Below are 19,436 nucleotides of genomic sequence, written 5' to 3'. Positions count from 1 at the left end.
AAGAGGACGTCCATCTGCACGCCCAGGAGGAGGCCTCAGGAGAAACCAGCCCCGCAAGCACCTTGATCTTGGCCTTCCAGCTTCCAGAACTGTGAGAACGTAAACTTCTGGTTGAGCCTCCCAGTCCGTGGTGTTTTTTTCTGGCGGCCCCTGCGAGTCGGCGCTGGATCGCAGTGTTTGCCTTTGCATCTCCAGCTCCGCATCCTGCTCGCTGTTTATTTTGTGAGCAGCCCCGGCGGGTGCACCTCAGCTGCTCCAGGACTGAGCAGTTAGTAACTCACACTCGCCCACCCGCCCTCCCCAGGAAGCCTCCCGCCCGCTTCCTCCAGTTCCTTCCCTACCTGTCCGGCCTCCTAGCCCTGTGGTCTCGGCGCGGGAGGGGGTGGCTCGCAGACCCCCAGGTCTCAGCTTCCCGGATCTCCGCCGCCCACTCACTCCCCGGTCTCCGGCTCCCGGCACTGGCCGGCGCTGCGGCTTCCGCGCAGTGGTTGCTGCATTTAAATGTCCGGCACCTGGGGAGACGGGCGCAGTCGCAGAGCAGCTCCTGTTCCTGGGATGTAGAGCGGCCCAAACCCCCGCTTGCCCAAGCCGAGTCCCGCGCGCAGCCCACGTGGGCTGGGGGACTGAGTATCCGGCCCTCTGGCAGCTGCAACCGCGCACAGCTGGAGCTGGCGGGGCAGAGGGCGGATCGGGACCCCGTAGGGAAGGAGGCTTCCTTCCCAGCCTCCTGCTGCCCGGAAATCCCCCCGGCTCTCAGACAACCCGCAGCACCGGTCCTGGGGGGAAGGAGCGGGGCGGGATACAGGGATGGGGAGGGCTGGCTAAGTCGGAGGCCCGGGCCGCCCTCCCCCAGGCCGCGCGGCTTCAAGAAAGCAGAAGCGAACCCTGCCCCGGGGAGTCCCACAGGAGGGGGGATCTAGGAAGAGAAACTTGCGAGCGAGGGAGTTGGAGCCGTGGACCCCCGGCCCCCGCCCGGGCGTCCTGCGTCGGAGGAGGGTCTCTGGGTCGGGCAGGGGCCACCTCTTGGCCCGCCCCTTGTCCCTGGACGTCCGAAGATTGGGCCATTTCCCTTGCCGCGCCCTTACCGCTTATCGGGGTGCGCCCGGCCCGGCCCGCCCCACCCAGCCCTCAGCTCGCGCCCAGAGAGGAGGGGCCGCCGGCGCAGAGCCCCGGGACCCCGAGAGGCTGCGCCGCTCCCGCGTCCTCTCTACCGTCCTGGGATTCCCAGGCCCACCCCACCCAGCGGCGCGACCCTGGCCCTCCTGGACCCTCCGTTGACTCCACTGCGCGCTTTCCAGGACCCTCGAACATACCCCAGCCCTCCAGCCCATCCCTCCCTGCTCCGTGCCGGGTGCCCCCGGCCCTCTCCAGACCCGGATCTCTTTCCCCAGGTTCCCGGGGAGGCCCCAGCCAGGCCCCCTTCGAACCCCGCCGGCGGCCAGGGCTGGGGCGCGCCATGCGGCTGCGGCTCCGGCTTCTGGCGCTGCTGCTCCCGCTGCTGCCACCACCCGCGCGCGCCCCGAAGCCCTCGGCGCAGGACGTGAGCCTGGGCGTGGTGAGCGCGGTGTCCGCAGGCTCTTGGGGTCTGCAGTTTCTTGGGGTCTGCAGGGAGATTGAGAGGGAAGCCGGGTCCGGACTCCTGGGTCCGGAGAAAGCAGGGGCAAGATTCCAATATCCAAAGAGTGACTGAGGATGGAGTCTGGGCTCCCAGATTCTTGGTCTGTGGGGAGGTTTGGGGCTGGGATTTGGAGCTCTGGAAAGGAGCTGAGGTGAGGAGCTGAAGTCCAGACAAAGACTGACAAACCCGGGACTGAAGTGGGGACCTCCGGAGGGGAGCAGGCAGGCATCCGGGGCTGGGGCGCTCGGCTCTGAGTGCCTGAGACGGGCAGGGCTGCCAGGATGGTGGTGGGCAGGGAGAGCCCATACTTTTCACCAGCCCGCTTCACCTGTCCCCTCCGATGCCCTAGGACTGGCTGACGCGCTATGGTTACCTGCCGCCACCCAACCCTGCCCAGGCCCAGCTGCAGAGCCCTGCGAAGTTGCGCGATGCCATCAAGGTCATGCAGAGGTTCGCGGGGCTGCCTGAGACCGGCCGCATGGGTAGGTGGCCCCCACCCCTCCCCAGCCCTGCCTCTGCATACAGCCTGACCACCGCCCTACAGTCTTTAGACCTCAGCGTGCTCCTGGAACACGGAGCTGTGAAGATGCTGATTTCAGGCCCCAACCCCAGAGGGCCTCAGACATTCATCTCTCCATAAGCATTTATCAAGAACCTGGGGGCTCATGCCTGTAATCCCAGGGCTTTGGGAGGCGGAGACTCAAGGATTGCTTGAGGCCAGGAGTTTGAGACCAGCTTGGCCAACAAAGTGAGACGCCTCCCACTCTCTATTTTTTTTTTTTTTTTTTTTTTTTTTTTTTTTGATACAGAGTTTTGCTCTTGTTGCCCAGGCTAGAGTGCCATGGTAGGATCTTGGCTCACCGCAATCTTTGCCTCCCAGGTTCAAGTGATTCTCCTGCCTCAGCCTCCTGAGTAGCTGGGATTATAGGCATGCGCCACCACGCCAGGCTAATTTTGTATTTTTAGTAGAGAGGGGGTTTCTCCATGTTGGTCAGGCTGGTCTCGAATTCCCGACCTCAGGTGGCCAGCCTCCCAAAGTGCTCGGATTACAGGTGTGAGCCACCGTGCCCAGCCCTCTAAGGATTTTTTTTTTTTTTTTTTTTTTGAGACGGAATCTCACTCTGTCGCCCAGGCTGGAGTGCAGTGGCGCAATCTTGGCTCACTGCAAACTCCACCTCCCGGGTTCACACCCTTCTCCTGCCTCAGCCTCCGAGTAACTGGGACTACAGGTGCCCGCCACCCGGCCCGGCTAATTTTTTGTATTTTTAGTAGAGATGGGGTTTCACTGTGTTAGCCAGGATGGTCTCGATCTCCTTACCTCGTGATCCTCCCGCCTCGGCCTCCCAAAGTGTTGGGATTACAGGCGTGAGCCACCGCACCTGGCCTAAAGCCTGATTTTTTTAAACTTAGCCGAGTGTAGTGGCATAGGCCTGTGGTCCCAGCTACTCAGAACGCTGAGGTGGGAAGATTGCTTAAGCTCAGGAGTTCAAGGCTGCAATGAGCTATCATTGCACTACTGCGCTCTAACCTGGGCAACACATGGAGATCCAGTCTCTCTAACAAAATATACTTTGAGCATCTCTTAGATGGCATGCCCTTTCAGCTCCAATGGTATAGTGATAAATAAAGTAGGTAAAGTTCCTGCTCTCATGGAGCTAACTTTCTCGAGGGAGAGAGAGACAGATCAAGAACATAAATATGCAAGATAATTTCAGATAGTGGTGAGTGTTTGGAAAAAAATAAAATGCTATTGGCACCGAGGGGCTGGTCAGGTTAGGGTAGGTCCCTCTGAAAAGTGTCATATGAGCTGAGACCACAAAGAGGAGGAACCAGCCATGGGAAGATGTGGAAGAAGAATGTCCCGGGCAAGTGCAAAGACCCCATGGCACGCACAAGCTTGTGTGCCTGGAGCGAAAGGAGCATTGAAGAGCTCTGGCGAGAGGCCTCAGCCAAGGGCCCTGAAAGGTGATTGGGGTTGATTCCAACGGTGATTAGCAACTGCGCAAGTGTTCTCAGAAGGGAAGTAACTTGGAACTTGGTACGACTTGCAGTTTTTTTTTTTTTTTTTTTTTTTTGACAGAGTCTCACTCTGTTGCACAGGCTGGAGTACAGTGGTGCAATCTCGGCTCACTGCAACCTCTGCCTCCCAGGTTCAAGTGATTCTCGTGCTTCAGCCTCCTGAGCAGCTGGGACTACAGGCAACCGCCACCATGCCCAGCTAATTTTTTTTTATGTGTAGTCGAGGCAGGGTTTTGCCATGTTGGCCAAGCAGGTCTCAAACTCTGAGTCTCAAGCAATCAGCCCACCTTGGCTTCCCACAGTGCTGGGATTACAGGCATGAGCCACTGTGCCCGGCCTTGACTTGCAGTTTTAAGCTTCCTCTGAGTCCTGATGGAGAACGAAAGGCAGGAGCCCTGAGACCAGGCAGAAGATGGCTGCGGAGTCCACACGAGGGATGGTGGCAGGAGGATGGGTGGCATATGTGGCCAGGAGTAGTTAGATTCGGGGTGTATATTTTGGAGGCAGGGCCAAGGAACTCTTCTGTGGGGTTAAGTGGGTAAGAAGAGGGAATTTGAAGGATCTGGCTCACTACAAGGAAAGGTAGGCCCTTTCTCTGTCCTGGTGACTCACGAACAGCCTAGAACAGTGTCTGGCATCTATATGTCCTTCACTACTATTTGCTTTCTCAACAAATGAGGTGCAGTTTGACCTTAATTTGGAAATGAGGCTACTGGGGATGGAGCCTGACTGGGAAAGGGGACCCCGGAGAGACCTAACCCCGGAGGAGGTGGCTTGCCACAGGAGGCCAGAGACCCAGCCGGCCTGGGGACTTTGGACTTAATCTGGGTTTGAGGAGAGCTTGGCAGTGATGGTGTGAGGCCTGCACAGCTCCCAGAGGGTTCCAGCCTCAAAGGTCCTCACTACATACCCAGGGTTCCTTTCTCCAGAGTCTGCCCACCAGGGCCCAGGAAAGCTGGATGCGAAATCCTGGCCTGAGCCTCTGAGCACCACCTGCATGCAGCCAGTTTGTCCCAGGCCAAGTGACGCCGCTCCAAAGGGCAGTGGGAATAGCTTGGTAGGAGCTGGCTTCTAGAGACAGACTGCCTGGGTTCAAATCTGGGCTGTGGGGCCTTCGAGGACACGTTTCTTAAGCCCTCCGAGCCTCAGTTTTCCCATGTAGAAAGTTGACTGGTGCTATGATTAAGGCAGGCTCTCCTATTGTGCACCCCTTTCCCCCACATCGCCAAATGTCTCCCACAGACCCAGAGACAGTGGCCACCATGCGAAAGCCCCGCTGCTCCCTGCCTGACGTGCTGGGGGTGGCGGGGCTGGTCAGGCGACGTCGCAGGTATGCTCTGAGCGGCAGCGTGTGGAAGAAGCGAACCCTGACATGGAGGTAGGTCCCGGGGCCCACCCGCACCCTGGGCCTGCCTGCTGGGCTCCAGCTTTGAATGGCTGCCTACTCCCTCCACGGCTACCCTTACGCCTTGCTCCCCTCTCCCCAGGGTACGTTCCTTCCCCCAGAGCTCCCAACTGAGCCAGGAGACCGTGCGGGTCCTCATGAACTATGCCCTGATGGCCTGGGGCATGGAGTCAGACCTCACATTTCATGAGGTGGATTCCTCCCAGGGCCAGGAGCCCGACATCCTCATCGACTTTGCCCGCGCCTTCCACCAGGACAGCTACCCCTTCGACGGGTTGGGGGGCACCCTAGCCCATGCCTTCTTCCCCGGGGAGCACCCCATCTCTGGGGACACTCACTTTGACGATGAGGAGACCTGGACTTTTGGGTCAACAGGTAAAATCTCCTTTCTTATGACAGATCCTCTTGCCAGGTCTGGTCTCGGCCAGAATAAGTTTTCTGGGAGGCTGAGGCGGGCGGATCACAAGATCAGGAGATCGAGACCATCCTGGCTAACACGGTGAAACCCCGTCTCTACTAAAAATACAAAAAATTAGCTGGGTGCGGTGGCGGGTGGCCTGTAGTCCCAGCTACTCCGGAGGCTGAGGCAGGAGAATGGCGTGAACCCAGCGGAGCTTGCAGTGAGCCGAGATCGCGCCGCTGCACTCCAGCCTGGGCCACAGAGCCAGACTCCGTCTCAAAAAAAAAAAACAAAAAAAAAACACAAGGTCTCGCTCTGTTCCTTAGGTTAGAGTGCAGTGGTGCAATCAGAGCTAACTGCAACCATGAACTTCTGGCTCAAGCAATCCTCCCACGTCAGTCTCCAGAGTAGCTGGGATCACTGGTGCACACCTTCATACCTGGCCTTTTTTTTTTTTTTTTTTTTTTTTTTTTTTTTTACCTTTTGTAGAAACAGGATCTCATTATCTTGCTCAGGCTGGAGTGCAATGGCACGATCATAGCTCACTTCAGCCTTCACCTCCTGGGCTTAAGCAATCCTCCTTCCTCGGCCACCCATGTAGCCAGGACCACAGATGTGCACCACCACACCTGGCTAGTTTTAAAATTTTTTGTAGAGACCAGGCTTCACTGTGTGAAGACCAGGGCTGGTCTTGAACTCCTGGGCTCAAGTAATCCTCCCATCTTGGTCTCTCAAGGCGTTGGGATTATAGGCATGAGCCACCACTCCTGGCCAATAATTAGGTTTAAGTTATATTTATTGATGGAGGCTCTATCATCTAGGGGGTCTCCAGAGAAACAAAACCAATAAGATGTGTGTGTGTGGGATGTGTCTGTGTGTGTATGTGTGTGTGGGGAGGGGTGTGTGTGTGTGTGTCTGTGTGTATGTAAAGAGATTTATTTTAAGGAATTGGCTCATGTGTAGGGGCTAGCAAGTCCAAAATTTGTATGGCAGGCTGGCAACTCTGGATTTCAGTGACAGTCTGGAGGCAGAATTCCTTCCTCTCCAGAAAACCTTAGCTTTTGCTCTCAAGGCCTTGAACCGATTGGCTCTGCCCCCGCCCCACCCCCAGCCACACTATGGAGCATGATCTACTTGACTTAAGGTCAACTGATTGTAGATGTTAATTGCATCTACAAAGCACCTTCACCATAGCATCTAGACTGGTGTTTCACCAACCAGCTGGGTACGACAGCTGGGCCAAATTGACCATCACAGAGGCCTAGCAGGTGCCTAGCTCCAATGCAGAGCTGGGGGCTTACAGAGATGAAAACAAACCTCTACCTGGCAGCTGAGTCAGAAGAGTGACTGGCAATGACAAAACCCACAGTGACACAGCTGCACAGAGTCCCAGCAGAGGAAGTCCTCAAGCCTGCAGGGGCTCAGAGATGTTGGCCCAAAGCTCTTGGGCAAGAGGAGGCTTCCTAGAAGAGGTGACTTCATTCCCTCAATATATATATGAATATAGGCCGGGCGCCGTTGCTTCCGCCTGTAATCCCAGCACTTTGGGAGGCACAGGCAGGCAGATCACCTGAAGTCAGGAGCTTGAGACCAGCCTGACCAACATGTTGAAACCCCGTCTCTACTAAAAAATACAAAAAATTAGCCGGGTGTGGTGGCGCACACCTGTAATCCCAGCTACTGGAGAGACTGAGGCAGGAGTATCTATTGAATCCAGGAGGCAGAGGTTGCAGTGAGCCGAGATCGTGCCACTGCACTCTAGCCTGGACAACAAGAGCAAAACTCCATCTCAAATATATATATATGTGAATATCCACACATACACACTGAGCGCCTACTAGCACAAGACCAGACATAAAGGGTTCCGCTCTCCCCGGGCACACAGGGTTGAGATCCAATAGGAAGGCAGCGAGTCAGCTCAGTCAGGGGTACGAGGAGCCAGTGAACAGGGAAATGACCCGGGACATCTGAGGCCGGACGCCAAAGCTATGGCATCAGTAGGGAGACTGCAGAAGGTGGCAGGTCCCAGATCACCAAGGACCTTGAAAGCATGTGGAAGACTGTTCAGTTGGGGAATCATTAAGGGGTTTTGCATTCTGGAACTATCATCAACTTCAGCGGGGTCCGGGGGTAGGATAGAGGCAGGGAGGCAGGAAGTTCTCGCACGGTCCAGGCACGAGATGGTGGAGTGTGCTCCCGGGGAAGGGGGCAGTGAATGGATCTAAGGGAGGTTCAGTTAGGATGGGCACGGATTGAGATCTGGCTGGATCCTGGTGACAGGAGAGATGAGGCTGGGGCCTTTGGAGGATGGTGTCCTAGTGGTGCTGTTAATGCAGGTGGGAGAGTGGGAGAGGGAGGAGCAGGCTTGCAGAAGACAGGCATGAGTGCAGGTCTGGGTGGGAGTCTGCAGAGCTCCGGGCTGGCCGTGCAGGTGGGGCCCAGGAAGTTGAGGATCCTGCCCTAGAGCTTGGTCTCCTCTGTCTGAGGTCAGGTTCCCTAGAGGTGGAGCTCCAGAGGGAAATTCTTGTGCAAGCAGTTTCTCAGGGGCCATGTGCTGAGGGGGATGGTAAGCAGGAACAGTCTAGAAGCTGAGTGAGGATGTGGTCTCAGCTGGAGAGGAGCCTGATCCCATGGGAGCTCTGCAGCAGGGATGGCAATGCCAGGGAAGCGATCCCGCCTGAGGCCAGGCCCAGCTCTTTGTAGCCCCATATTAACTACATTGGCTGTGGGCTGCTGGGGAGCCTGAGTGACGGGGGGAGAGGGGCAGCCAGGGAGGTGCCTAGGTCCTGCGGAGGGCTTGGGCGAGGCAAAAGCTGGGGAGGCTGTGTGCCGCAACATTAACATGTGGGCTTCAGCCAGGCGTGGAGGCACATGCTTGTAGTCCCAGCTACTCAGGAGGCTGAAACGGGAGGATTGCTTGAGTCAGGGAGGTTGAGACTGTAATGAGCTGTGTTCACACCACTGCACTGCGGCCTGGGTGACACAGTGAGACCCTGTCACACACAAAAGGAGGATGTGGGCTTCAAAGTTGAATTCAAGTAAGTCAGGGTTCTTCCCCTCGTAATGAATAACTTCCTTCACCTCATTGTCTCAGGTTCCTTGCCTGAGAAATGCAAGGAGAATGGTGCCTGCTGGTGGCATGGGCTTGCCAATGAAATGAGCGATTCACCCGTGCCTCTTAGCACAGGGCCTGCCCCGGGCCACATAGTGTGCATTGCCATCTGCTGTCAGAGCTGGGCTAGTGGCCGCCTTGAGAGCCAGCAGTCCATGGGGGCTGGCAAGCTTCTGGGAGGAAAGGGTGGAACGTGACGGTCAGATACAGAGCTACAGAGAACCCCACCATGAAGGGGTAGGTGGCATCAACAGAGATGGAGAAAGACTGAGCCCAAAGGTGATCAACAACAAGAGTGAAGGAGGAAGTGGTCAGCCGTGGCTGGGACAAAAACAAGCCCAGTAAATTACATTGGCTTGTATTTGGTCATCCAGGGACAAAGTCACCTTTTTAGTGCCTGTAGACCCAGCGCGTTGGGGAAGAATTTAGGCCACAGTGGGCTTAGGCATGAGAGGAGCAGAGGAAGTGAAGATTGAGTTGAGACCACTGGCTGGAGAACTTGACTGGGAAGGGAGGGCAGAGAGCCGCGTGGGGTGAGGGGAGGGAATAGGTCCAATGAGCGTCTTAGGATGAGGGAGTTGTGAGCACTGAACACTGGATGAGCTGATACAAAGAAGGGGTCAGGGATGGATAGACTGACAGATGCATGCACAGAGGCAGGGATGGATAGACTGACAGATGCATGCACAGAGGCAGGGATGGATGGATGGACAGATGCATGCACAGAGGCAGGGATGGATGGACAGATGCATGCACAGAGGCAGGGATGGATGGACTGACAGATGCATGCACAGAGGCAGGGATGGATGGATGGACAGATGCATGCACAGAGGCAGGGATGGATAGATGGACAGATGCATGCACAGAGGCAGGGATGGATGGATGGACAGATGCATGCACAGAGGCAGGGATGGATGGACAGATGCATGCACAGAGGCAGGGATGGATGGACTGACAGATGCATGCACAGAGGCAGGGATGGATGGACGGACAGATGCATGCACAGAGGCGGGGGATGGATGGATGGAAGGATACATGTCCAGAGGCAGGGATGGATGGGTAGGTAGATTGGATGGACAGATGAGGGTAGGTTGTTCTTGTCCTGGAGGAGGTGATCCAGGCTAAGTCCTCACACTGAGCACAGCAAGAGGCAGGAGGTGAGCATGGGGAGATGCAGCTGTGTGCCCCAGTGCACCGGAAGTTACAGATAACATTGATGTCCTGTCTTGATGAAACAGGAAACACATTTATCATCTGAGAATTGGGGGCTGATGTTGACTGGAAGCTCGAGGGGCTGTGAGCCTGCCATGGGGCTGAGGGAAGCGTGCAGGAGCTGCCTGCCAGAGCCTGGGGCAAGGATGATAGGAAGTACTGGGGCCCCTGTGGACTGCCCTCTGAGAATCTCGTAGGGCTGGGGCTGCACAGTTGTGGTTGTGTAATTTCCCCGAGATGCATGGCGTGACAAGGGTGCAGGAAGGGGTGCAGGGTCCGGAAGCTCAGTATGGCCAAAGAGAGACAAGGCAGGGAAGAAGGTGAGAGATGAATGATATCGCTCTGATTGAAACACCAAACTTCCCCCAGTTTCTCAGAAAAAGAACTCAGAGCAACAAGAGAACCTACAGTCGACAGGGAAATTCATCAGTGCAGATGTGATTTGACCAAGACCATTGAAACCCCTGATGAAAGGCAGGCCGGCAGAGCCAGGGTACCTGGCCACCTACCTTGAAGTCTCTGTGCCTCAGTTTCCTCCTCTGTAAAATGGGCTTAGGAGACAGGTTTGGTGAGAAGTGAATGAAAACGTGTTTGCTACCCCTCTTAGGACTCACGTTTCATGCTTAGACGCTCAGCAAGTGGCTTTAGCGAGTGCGATAAGTTTGCTTTTCAGTTCACCAGGTCGTTACCTACGAGCCTGCCCTGAACAGTGCTGACCTTAGTTGGAGATGGCCATGAAACTCATCCGCATGGGGCCATCGGGGCCTCCCTGTGGTGCTGCGGGGCTGTGTCTCTGTCTTGGTCTCTTCTGGCCTCTCAGCAGCCGGAGCAGGAGGCAGCAGGCGGCTCACCAGTTGATGAGGAGCTGGGCTTCAGCCAGGCTGGCATGTGAATCCTCTGGGTCCTGGCGGTCCTGAGCGCCTGAGCTGAATCTGGAGGGAAGAGGCTGCTGTGGTGGGAAGAGGCTGGGAGTGAGGCCGGGTGCTGGGGCCAGCAGGCTGTGGTCTGAGAGTGCCTGCTAGAGGAGCTCTGTGTTCCCAAGGAGATGCAGGAAGACTTGGGGTGGGGGTGGTACAGGGTAGGATGAGGAGGGGTAGAGGCTGTGGACAGGGAGATGGGGAGGGGGGATGGAGGACTCAAGGAATGTAAGGGGTATGACTTGAGGAGGGATGGGGGTAGGAATGGGGTAGGAGGCAGGAATGGGAGAAGGTCTTGGGTCAAGGACATGGACCTACATCCCCAGCGGATGGGGGTGGCAAGGGGGAGAGGGGTGGGAGTCGCTGACCATAGACTGTAGCTGGGAGGAGGGGATGCTCCCAGGGCTGGGGCTGTCTGCAGAGAATGGCACGCACCTTGTAGGCTCCTGCCCTCGCCCCACCGCCCTCTCAAGTTTCTTTTATTTTCTGTTTTCTTTTTTTGAGACGGAGTCTTGTTCTGTCGTCCAGGCTGGAGTGCAATGACACGGTCATGGGTCACTGCAGCCTTGACCTCCCGGGCTCCAGCAATACTCCTGCCTCCCTGCCTCAACCTGGGACCTGAGTAGCTGGGACTACAGGCATGCGCCACCATTCCTGGCTAATTTTTTTATTTTTATTTTTATAGGGATGGGGATCTCCTTATGTTGTCCAGGCTGGTCTTGAACTCCTGGGCTCAAGCTATCCTCCCACCCAGGACGCCAAAAGTGCTGGGATTGTAGGTGTGAGTCACCACATCCAGCTCCTCCCCTCAAACTTCTGTGCAAAAAGTGCTCCCTTCCCAGAGGAGGGGCTCCATCTGTGTGTAAGGTGGCCTCTTCCTCTGTGTGTTCTCTGGGTCTTTTCAGCCTTGTGGTCCAGTGTCCAGCACAGCCATGCTGACTGGGTGACGAGACAGGGATGATGGAGAGTTCGGGGGGGTCCCGGGCAGAGGAGGCTGGGGCCACCTCTGGAGGGTGTCCTGCTGTTCCTGTTGGCCATAGCCGCACTCGCAGGGCCTTCCTGTGCCCCCTTTCCCCAGGCAGGGGCAGCCTCAGCTTCCGTCCACTTTCTCCTGCAGACGGCGAGGGGACGGACCTGTTTGCCGTGGCTGTCCATGAGTTTGGCCACGCCCTGGGCCTGGGCCACTCCTCAGCCCCCAACTCCATTATGAGGCCCTTCTACCAGGGTCCGGTGGGCAACCCTGACAAGTACCGCCTGTCTCCGGATGACCGTGATGGCCTGCAGCAGCTCTATGGTAGGAGGAGAGGGACCCGCCGTGAAACCATCATTGCCCCATCCAGTGTCCTCTGCAGCAGGCCAGGGGACCCACACTTGCTTGACTCTTTCCCCACAGGGAAGGCACCCCAAACCCCATATGACAAGCCCACAAGGAAACCCCTGGCTCCTCCTCCCCAGCCCCCAGTCTCACCCCCAGACAGGTGAGTCCCCCACTAAATGGGTGACCTTGGGTGACCAGCTGCCCAGCCTCAGTGTCCTCTGAGATGGGGATGGTGGGGGTCTCCGCCTTGGAGGAAACAAGCCCCCTACCCCGCTCACCTTTCCTTTCCTCCCCAGCCCATCCTTCCCCATCCCTGATCGATGTGAGGGCAATTTTGACGCCATCGCCAACATCCGCGGGGAAACTTTCTTCTTCAAAGGTGAGTCATTTCATGTGGCCTCATGTATGTTGGCTTCCTGCCCACTTCAGTGACCCACTGGGGTTGTGGGCTTACGCTGGAAGTGGAACTTTTTTCTTTTTCTTTGAGACGGAGTCTTGCTTTGTTGCCTGGGCCGAAGTGCAGTGGTGTGATCATGGCTCACTGCAGCCTCAAAATACGGGGATCGAGTGATCTTCCCACCTCAGCCTTCCTAGTAGCTGGGACCACAGGCACATGCCAACATGCCTTGCTAGTAACTTATTTTTTTATTTTGTAGAGATGGGGTCTCACTATATTGCCCAGGCTGGTCTCAATCTCCTGGCTCAAGTGAGTCTCCATTGTCAGCCTCCCAATGTGCTGGCATTACAGGTCTGAGCCACCAGGCACGGCCCTGGGACTTTTAGTGCTAAAAAGGGAAAAGTCCCAGGCAGGCCAGGATGGGCTGGTCACCCTAGATCCATTGCGCCCTTGATTTCCAGATGGGACCCCTCCCTACCCAGCCACACACGCTGCGGGAGGAGACCTCCTGCTGTCTCATGCCTTCCTGTGAACCCCTTTGTGCCCTGCAGGCCCCTGGTTCTGGCGCCTCCAGCCCTCTGGACAGCTGGTGTCCCCGCGGCCTGCGCGGCTGCACCGCTTCTGGGAGGGGCTGCCTGCCCAGGTGAGGGTAGTGCAGGCCGCCTATGCCCGGCACGGAGACGGCCGAATCCTTCTCTTCAGCGGTGAGTGGGGCCGGCCGTGGAGCGCGCTGGGCCGGCGCGGGGAGCCCACGCTGACCTCCCGGCCTCCGCTCTGCAGGGCCCCAGTTCTGGGTGTTCCAGGACCGGCAGCTGGAGCGCGGGGCGCGGCCGCTCACGGAGCTGGGGCTGCCCCCCGGGGAGGAGGTGGATGCCGTGTTCTCGTGGCCACAGAACGGGAAGACCTACCTGGTCCGCGGCCGGCAGTACTGGCGCTACGATGAGTCGGCGGCGCGCCCGGACCCTGGCTACCCTCGCGACCTGAGCCTCTGGGAAGGCGCACCCCCCTCCCCTGACGATGTCACCGTCAGCAACGCAGGTGGGAAGCGCGGTGACCTGCGGGTTACTGGGCCTTGCGTGGGGAGAGGGGTGTGGGGAATGGGGACATGGAGACCACCCTGCGGGGATGGGGGTCCTTGGGCAGCAGGGAGAGGGGGCGGGGCGGGGCGGGGCGGGACCGGGACTCAAGCTCTGCTCTCCCAGGTGACACCTACTTCTTCAAGGGTGCCCACTACTGGCGCTTCCCCAAGAACAGCATCAAGGCCGAGCCGGACGCCCCCCAGCCCATGGGTCCCAACTGGCTGGACTGCCCCGCCCCAAGTTTTGGTCCCCGCGCCCCCAGGCCACCCAAAGCGACCCCCGAGTCCAGAGCCTGCGATTGTCAGTGCGAGCTCAACCAGGCCGCAGGACGGCGGCCCGCTCCCCTCCCGCTGCTCCTCTTGCCCCTGCTGGTGAGGGTTGTCGCCTCCCGCTGATGGGGGGAGCGATCCAGACGGAACAGCGCCCGCCACGGCCGAGTCCCCCGCAGCTGGACCTGGTCGGGGGTTGTGAGGCGCTGGGGGGAGGCCCCTTGTCTGTTCCCACAGACGGGGGCTTGGGCGCGGACTAAGCAGGGTGGATCTCCCGCGCAGGGGCGGCGGCAGCGGGGACTGGTCCCCCTGGCGCTGGGCTCAGTCTCCGCTGGATCTCCCGCCCCCTGCGATGCCCCCTGAACCGGCCGCCAGGGGGCGCGCGCGCGCTGGGTCCATGTGTCGGTCACCGCCCCCGTCGTTCTCTCGCGGCAGCCCCCCGGGGGATAGGACCGAGCCCGGGGAGGACAAGGGGCGGGCCTGCGGCCTCACCCGGAGGGTCGGCGGTCCCTGGCCGCGAGCTGCCCCCGAAGGACTGTCCTTTTCCAGGAAAAGGCAGCTTTTCTCGGAGCGCAGTCCCGGGACTCTCCGCAGCCCCGCCCTGCCTGGCCACTGTGCCTGGCGTTCCTGGGTCGTTAGAGGACAGGCTTTACTGCGAAGCTGGGCCCTGCCCTCTCCCACCCGCAGTTTCTCACCCCGTTCTGCTCCCACAATGCCCCTCTACAGTCATTGCCACATTGGTGGGAACCTGGGACCCAGACCCGGAACCAGCCCAGATACCACCCTTGAGGACACATGCGCCACGTCCTGGGTGGTGGCATCAGTGGCTGGAGGGATGATCCTTGCTCTCCAGACCCTGTTAACCTTGTTTCCATTCCTCCCCTGCCACCCGTCTCCTCCTCCTCAGGCCACCCAGCCTGGGCACCTCCCTGGGCCCAGAACTGCCTCCCATTGAATGGAGCACCCTTCTATCCCCAAGAACCCCTTCCCTGCTTGCACCCTGGAGAGAACAGCTTAACTCCCATCAACTCAATGCTGGTGGAAAGCCAGGGACGAACCGTGGCTCAGGCGTGGTCATTGCCCCCTCAGCACTCTCTCCTGGAAGGACTTTGTTCTAGAGTGAGGGGTGGGTGGAACCTGGGGGCACCTGATTCACCCTGTCCCTACTCCCCACAGTTTTAGGATCTAAATGATTGCCTCTGGAACTATTTTTCTAGGCTATCCCACATCAGGATCACTGGGAAATTTAAGTTTGCAGATCCCACACCTCACCCTGAATCCTCACTCAGGGTGGGGTCAGGAATCTGCATTTTAACTAGTTTCGGGGATTGTGGGGGGCAGTAGCTGACTGTCTCGTGGCGTTTCTGTGGCTCTGAAGTGTTCCCCCATCCCAGGACCAATCTCTTCATATCTTCTCTACAGAGCCACACTGACGGCCTGACCCCCATGGGTAGTCACTTAGGGGCCACTTCCTAAGTTGCTGTCCAGCCTCCGTGACCCCCTAGTGCTTCCTGGAGCTGAGGCTGTGGGCAGCCATCCCCGCGACCAGGGAAGGGGTTCCCCCAATTTCTCATACAAACAGATCAGCATGAGGACAGAGGCAGGAGACTTTGGTCACTCAGTTACCTGGAAATTCTGGGCTGCTGGGAAACGATTTGGGCCTCTGTCAGTTTCTTTTCCATGTATGAGGAGGGAGAAATTTGTATTTTAGAAACTTATTCATCCCAGTCAGGACAATAAAAATGAATGGACAAAAAGCCCTTTCATTCTTCTGAGCATTGATGGACTTAGGGAGAAGTGTGGTGGCGGGAACTGGACGACCTGAATCTCCCTGCTTTGCAGAAGAAGGAATCCAGGGTTGATGGAGAATCTAAGAAGGAAGAGTGGGGCTGGGTGTGGTGGCTCACACCTTAATCTTAGCATTTTGGGAGACCAAGGCAGGCAGATCATTTGAGGTCAGGAATTTGAGACCAGCCTGGCCAACATGCAGAAATCCCATCTCCACTAAAAATAGAAAAAAAAAATTAACCAGGCATGGTGGTGCATGTCTGTAATCCCAGCTATTAAGGAGGCTGAGACAGGAGAATCTCTTGAACCTGGGAGAGGGAGGTTGCAGTGAGCCAAGATCTCATGATTGCACTCCAGCCTGGGCAACAGAGCGAGACTCCGTCTCAAAAAAAATAATAATAAAATAAAATAAAAAGAAGAAGAAGAAAAAGAAGAAAGAAGAGTGGGAGGAAGAAGTAGAGAGGAACCCAAAAGTTGGTTATGGGGCACCTGGAGGACAGTCGGCCACTGTGGAATTGAGACTGCCTCATGGCTCCATGTAGACTTCCAGAGCCTTTAAAATTTTATAACTGCTACACAAAAATGTCATGTCAAAGCAATTATTTTTATTTTTTAAATGTTCTCATAATCAAAATTTCAAACTTTTGTGCTTCAAAGGACATAATCCAGAAAGTTGGAAAGAGGCTGGGCGCAGTGGCTCATGCCTATAATCCAAACACTTCGGGAGGTCATAGTAGGAGGATGGCTGGAGCCCAGGATTTCAAGACCAGCCTGGGCAACATAGTGAGACCTTGTCTCTACAAAAAAATCCAAAAATTAGCCGGGCGTGGTGGCGACTCGAGTCTGTAGTCCCAGCTACTCAGAAGGCTAAGAGGAGAGAATCACTTGAAGGCGGGAAGTCTTGGCAACGATGAGCTGTGATCACACCACTGCGCTCCACCCTGGGCAACAGATCTGTCTCAAAAAAAAAAAAAAAAAAAAAAAAAAAAAAAAAAAAAGGCCAGGTGCGGTGGCTCACACCTGTAATCCAGGCACTTTGGGAGGCTGATGCAGTTGTTTGAGAGGCAGGTGTCACTTGAGGTCGAGAGTTTTAGACCAACTGGCCAATATGGTGAAACCCCATCTCTACTAAAAATACAAAAATTAGCCGGGTGTGGTGGCGCATGCTTGTAATCCCAGTTACTTGGGAGGCTGAGGCAGGAGAATCGCTTGAACTCAGGAGTTGGAGGTTGCAGTGAGCCAAGATCATGCCATGGCACACCAGCCTGGGCGACCAAGCGAGACTGTATCCAAAAAAAAAAAAAAAAAATTGTCACATGATACCATTTCAGCCCACTAAGATAGCTAGAATTAAAAAGACCCAGAGCATAACAAATGTTTCTGAGGATGTGGAGAAACAGGAACCCTCGCACACTGCTGCTGGGAATGTAAAATGACAGACATTTTGAAAAATGGTCTGGCTGTTCCTCAAAAGGATAAAAACACATTTACCATGTAACCCAGCTATTCTTCTCCTTCATACATATCCAAGAGAAGTGAAAACATATGTCTGCACAGAAACTTGTGCGTGAATGTACACAGTAGCATTATTCAGCATAGCCAAAAAGTGGAAAGAACCCAAGTGTCCTTTGATGGGTAAATGGAGAAACCGCTTGTGGTCTATCCACACAGTAGAATATTATGCAGCCAGAAAAAAGGAATGAAGGACTGATCCATGTTACAACACAGATGAACCTCAAGAACACGATGCTCAGTGAAAGACACTAGACACAGAAGGTCACCTAGTATGTAATTCTACTTACAGGAAACGTGTGGGGGAGACGCATCCATTGAGTGAGAAAGCAGATGAGGCCTGACTCAGTGGCTCACGCCTGTAATCTCAGCACTTTGGGAGACCGAGGCAGACAGATCACTTGAGGTCAGGAGTTCGAGACTCCTTGGCAACATGGTGAAACCCCGTCTCTACTAAAAGTACAAAAATTAGCTGGTTGTTGTGGCATGTGCCTGTAATCCCAGCTACTCGGGAGGCTGAGTCAGGAGAATTGCTTGAACCCGGGAGGCAGAGGTTGCAGTGAGTTGAAATCGTGCCACTGCACTCCAGCCTAGACAACAGAGGGAGACTCTGTCTAAGAAAAAAAAGAAAAAGTAAAAGAAAGTAGATGAGTGGTTGTCCAGGGAAATGAGGACTGGTGGTGATCTCAGAGGGGCAGAATTTCTCTTAGAAGTGATGAAAATGTTCTAAAATGGGTTGTGGTGATAGCTGCACAGTTCTGTGCTTTAAATTGCACAGGTTAGTGAGTGAATTGCTTTGCCTGTGAATTGCATCACCGTAAAGCTATAAAAACAAGGTACAGTCTGGATGGATCCCAAGATGCCTTCGGATGGTGGCCTTTGTGAGAGTCATGGAGGGTCTAGGATTGGGGGGCATGGAGAGACAGTCTCTTGGAGCTGAAGCCTAGAGCATGACTTAGCTGGTGCAGGAGTGGCCTCCTTCTCTCCTGCCCTGGGAGAGGCTCCGCCCACTACTCCCCACTTCCCCCATGAAACCAGCTGTGTCTTTGTGCCAGAAAGACTGGGTGTAGAAGGTGACTGTCTCAGTGGAGCTGGGTCATCTCAGGTGGGGAGGTGGGGTTTCTGAAGGTGAGGACCCTCTGGGGAGGAGGGTGCTTCTCTGAGACACTTTTCCTCACACCTGTTCCTCGCCAGCGGGCCCTGGCTCCTGGAACTTTTGGCCGCCATGTGCTTCATGAAGGTGAGTGAGAGGCTGCGTGTGTTTTGTGGGCATGTCTGAAAACAGACCGTAAGGGTGCGGGTGCCCTCAGTATTTCCCGAGGTGCCTGTGTGTCAGGGCTCAGTCAGGGACGCCCAGTGGCAGGAGGATAGTGATGGGGTGAGAGTGTCACTGGAGGCGCTGGAGGTCACATCTGTCGGGGGCGCTGGAGAATGGCCGGGGTGCAGATGAGAGGGAGCACCTGTCCCAGGAGCCCCTCACAGCACAGAAAGCCCAGGGCAGGGATGGGGCAGGGCTCTCCTGGAAACGACTCAGAGAACAATCCTCTCAGAGGCTGGCTCAGCTGGGCAGGCCCAAGAGTAGGGCCTGTGTGGGTCCGGGTGTCTCTTCCTCCTTTCCTGGGTTCCCTCCGACCTCTCATTCTCTACCACTGCCCCACCCCAAATGTGAGGCACAGCACACCCTCCAGGGAGCTCTGCGGCCTGTGCCAATGGGTGAAACCCCGTCTCTACTAAAAATATAAAAATTAGCTGGGAGTGGTGGCGTACACCTGTAATCTCCACTACTAGAGGGGCTGAGGTGGAGAATCGCTTGAACCCAGGAGGTGGAGGTTGTGCTGAGCAGAGATTGCACGATTGCTCTCTAGCTTGAGCAACAAGAATGAAACTCCATCTCAAAACAAAAAAAAACAAAGCAAAACAAACAAGAAAAGCGTCAGATCTCGTGAGAACTCACTCGCTTTCACCAGAACAGCATGGTGGGAAGTGCCCCCATGATCCAATCACCTCCTACCACGTCCTTCCCTTGACATGTGGGGATTACAATTCCAGATGAGATTTGGGTGGGACACAGAGCCAAACCGTCTCCATTGCACCCCGGATGTGCTGACCCCTGTGATTTCCCCAAGTGTGGGACACCCGGCTGCATAATTTGTGGTAGTGGGGTACTGCACTCATGCTTTCCCCTGAAAACAATAAAATAAAATAACAGTTGCTTAAATGGAATCAGGTGCGTATCTCCAGGCTTCTCTGACAGGCAGGCACAGGGAGGCAGGGGGCCCAGTAGTGACAGCAGAGACTGTGGCTCCGATGGACCTACCCAGGTTCTAGATGTGGAAGAGCAAGGCCAGGCCCCTGACTTTCTTACTGATAATGGTGCATGGGTCTCCGTG

At 56.1% G+C, this 19,436-nt stretch overlaps 1 protein-coding gene across 1 annotated transcript; it reads left to right on the top strand.

The window, feature by feature from the left end:
• The first annotated feature begins 870 nt into the window (after positions 1-870).
• Positions 871-15,503, top strand: MMP25 (matrix metallopeptidase 25). The gene is made up of 10 exons (XM_050774333.1): positions 871-1,555; positions 1,968-2,100; positions 4,880-5,015; positions 5,125-5,417; positions 11,801-11,977; positions 12,077-12,161; positions 12,298-12,380; positions 12,950-13,102; positions 13,179-13,436; positions 13,601-15,503. Exons 1-10 carry the CDS (start codon positions 1,457-1,459, stop codon positions 13,870-13,872), a joined length of 1,689 nt encoding a protein of 562 aa, XP_050630290.1. The 5' UTR covers positions 871-1,456; the 3' UTR covers positions 13,873-15,503.
• The last annotated feature ends 3,933 nt before the right edge of the window (positions 15,504-19,436 follow it).

The sequence above is a fragment of the Macaca thibetana genome, chromosome 20, assembly GCF_024542745.1.
Source record: "Macaca thibetana thibetana isolate TM-01 chromosome 20, ASM2454274v1, whole genome shotgun sequence".
Taxonomy (NCBI): Eukaryota; Metazoa; Chordata; class Mammalia; order Primates; family Cercopithecidae; genus Macaca; species Macaca thibetana.
This window is presented reverse-complemented; position numbering and strand designations above follow the sequence as displayed.

What these genes read in the sequence shown, in the direction of transcription:
- MMP25 (XM_050774333.1), top strand. Translation starts at nt 1,457, where the DNA reads ATGCGGCTGCGGCTCCGGCTTCTGGCGCTGCTGCTCCCGCTGCTGCCA. An exon ending in AGGACGTGAGCCTGGGCGTG is followed by an intron (nt 1,556 to 1,967) that starts GTGAGCGCGGTG and finishes CCGATGCCCTAG; the next exon opens with GACTGGCTGACGCGCTATGG. An exon ending in TGGCCTGCAGCAGCTCTATG is followed by an intron (nt 11,978 to 12,076) that starts GTAGGAGGAGAG and finishes CTTTCCCCACAG; the next exon opens with GGAAGGCACCCCAAACCCCA.